A 2,825-nucleotide genomic window follows, 5' to 3' on the forward strand; every position below is an offset into this window, starting at 1 on the left:
TGAGCTATATTATTGTAAAGTTTCACCCAAATCCTAAACTTTCGGGTTCATACTAAGAAATACTTAAGAAAGTTAATCGGACTTTACATGAATTATTTTATGTTAAATAAAGCACACCAAAGTTTAAAAAAAAACACCATTCACAAGAAAACCTTGGGAAAAATATAATACTAACTGAAAAAATAAATTATAATGAGTTAGGAAATACAAAACATACATTTTATACACCAACAAAGACAAAACTGTATTGGTTACCACCATCGTTTAGTCCTCTCTATTGTATATTATATATATGTATATACAATCGAGTATTTCACTACATGGATTGTAAAATGAACCTTTCGGATGTGAATGACTGCAGGGCACGTGGTAGGCGGCTGGAGCCCGGGGGCAGCCAGGGGCAAGCGGCAGCCGCGCAGACAGAGCGCAGAGGCAGAGAGAGAGATACAGCGCGCGCGGCCGCGGCGCGATGCGCTGACGCCATGCGCCGCCAGACATGCCACGTCGCGCCGCGCCCGCGGCACTGCTGCTGCTCACACTCGTACTCGTCGGTGAGTAGGTACACGCACCCACGCGCTCACACCCACGCACACTCACGGACTCTTACCCACACGCACGCTCACACGCTCACACGCTCACACACTGAGCGTGCGTGAGTCCGTGAGTCTGTGAGTCCGTACTCACACGCACACAAACTCACGGACTCGCACACGCACACACCCTCACACACTCACGGACTTACGCCCACACACACGCTCCCACGCTCACGCACTGAGCGTGTGTGAGTCCGTACTCACACACTCACACGCACACACCCTCACACGGTCACACACCACCAGCCGCGCGGACACATTTACAGATCCTGAAACACTAACCCCCAATATATTCGTTAAATTATTATCATATAATAAATAATAAACGCTCACCAATAATGAACACGTCACCGATGAAAGTAACACAATGCCATATTGAATTTCATTTAGGCTATTAGTAAGTTATCTTAGCGAGTTATTATTAGTAAGTTATGTTGCCAGTACCCTGGCGACACTCCCTCCGGCTCTCACTGAAAGAGCCCGTTTGTTGCCTCACCATTTGATTTCTAATTATTACAACACATTTATTATCTGGAACAAAGGGGCGATTTTTCTGATAAGAAATTATAAACACGACATCCGATTATATTTAAACAATTTATACAATGTAGTAACTAGCGGCCTCCTTACATGCGGACGGACCTCCCCACATGTAACTTTAATAATACAATACGGGCCTTTATATTTTTAACTTTTGATCTCAATGTTTCTGTTCGCTAGAATTCTCCGGGTGTTCGGAGACGAAACATATATTCCACACACATATTAGAGACCGAGCTACAAATAATCAATACTTCTAATAATATCACGTTACACATACACACACACAATACATATGAAAAACCGCCTTCAATCAACCCTAATATAAGATCGGCACGGAATGAGCTTTGATTGCAAAAAGGATAACCATTATCTGGCACCTAATAACCTAATCACGTATCGATGTCATTAACATTTCTCAATTGTAACAGATCTCAATTTGGTCACAATCGAGACTGATTAATAACATCCTTAGTAATTAGATGTCGCCATATTGAGATTAACTTTTTGAAAGAACTTAACTGTTTGAATGCCATGGCACATGGTCACAGGAAGGCCGCGAGGCTGAGTTGCATGTATGTATGTGTGTGTGTGTGTGTGTGTGTGTGTGCAGGGTGCGCCGGGAACCCGGACGCCAAGCGGCTGTACGACGACCTGCTCAGCAACTACAACAAGCTGGTGCGGCCGGTGCTCAACGTCAGCGACGCGCTCACTGTCCGCATCAAGCTCAAGTTGAGTCAGCTCATCGACGTGGTGAGACACACATACTACTACTACTATTATATTATATTATATTATACATACACTAGCAGACCCAGCCACGCGTTGTTGTGGCTAATGTTCTTGAATTAAATAATATTGCGACAATAAATTGAGATGTAAGCTATCTTCCAAGTTGGATCAAATTGCACACAATGTGCAAATCAAATTTGCAATCGGTTCAGTAGTTTAGGAGTTCATCGCGGACAAACAACTAGACAAGTAATTTTTATATAAAATTATATATAGTGAGCTAGTGAGCTACGCGAACATTATGAATATTTAAATCAGCTATCTTAATACCTTAGTGCTATAACTCTAACTGAATATGTATATTCAACACATTTAGATCCCTCGTACATTTACAAATTAAGGCATCGAAGATGTCACTACAGTGATAAGGTTATAAGTTACAACAATTGGTAACCCTATGCTCATGAGAGCTATGAGGTAAACTTGTACATATACAAACAACTTCCTGTCAGTATCAAACGTTATATATGTACAACAAATACCGTTATATATGTACAATAAATATTTCTGACAGCTAGACACACTTCCGTGCAGAGAAGATTTAAAAGTAATTTTATATTTCAAAAGTACCACCAAAAATAACACGTTCAAAGATTCTCAAAATGATACTGGCTTTTAAAGGAAAATGTTCACACAACAATCGATGGTATCCTAAAGCGAAACGAAGCCGGCCGTCCGTGAGGTACGCAGCCGCGGATGAGACCGACCGATTCTATTATATTTACTTTCCACAATATCGACATTCAGTTTATTATTATTGCAAGCTATTGTTATATGTATACATAAACTGCAATGTACGAAGATGTATTCATATTGAGTGTTCTTGTCTTTCTTTTTCAGAATCTGAAGAATCAGATAATGACGACAAATCTTTGGGTAGAACAGGTAATGGTTATATGT

General features: G+C 41.0%; 1 protein-coding gene across 1 annotated transcript; it reads left to right on the forward strand.

The window, feature by feature from the left end:
* Positions 1-336: 336 nt before the first annotated feature.
* LOC131847990 (acetylcholine receptor subunit alpha-like) lies at positions 337-2,810 on the forward strand (the record flags this gene model as incomplete). The annotated part of the gene is made up of 3 exons (XM_059197720.1): positions 337-551; positions 1,747-1,886; positions 2,766-2,810. Coding segments are annotated over exons 1-3 (240 nt in total), but the record flags the coding sequence as incomplete, so codon positions are not given.
* Positions 2,811-2,825: the final 15 nt, after the last annotated feature.

Source organism: Achroia grisella, unplaced genomic scaffold (assembly GCF_030625045.1).
Source record: "Achroia grisella isolate CSIRO2021 unplaced genomic scaffold, CSIRO_AGI_Agris_v1 utg5445, whole genome shotgun sequence".
NCBI classification, from domain to species: Eukaryota; Metazoa; Arthropoda; class Insecta; order Lepidoptera; family Pyralidae; genus Achroia; species Achroia grisella.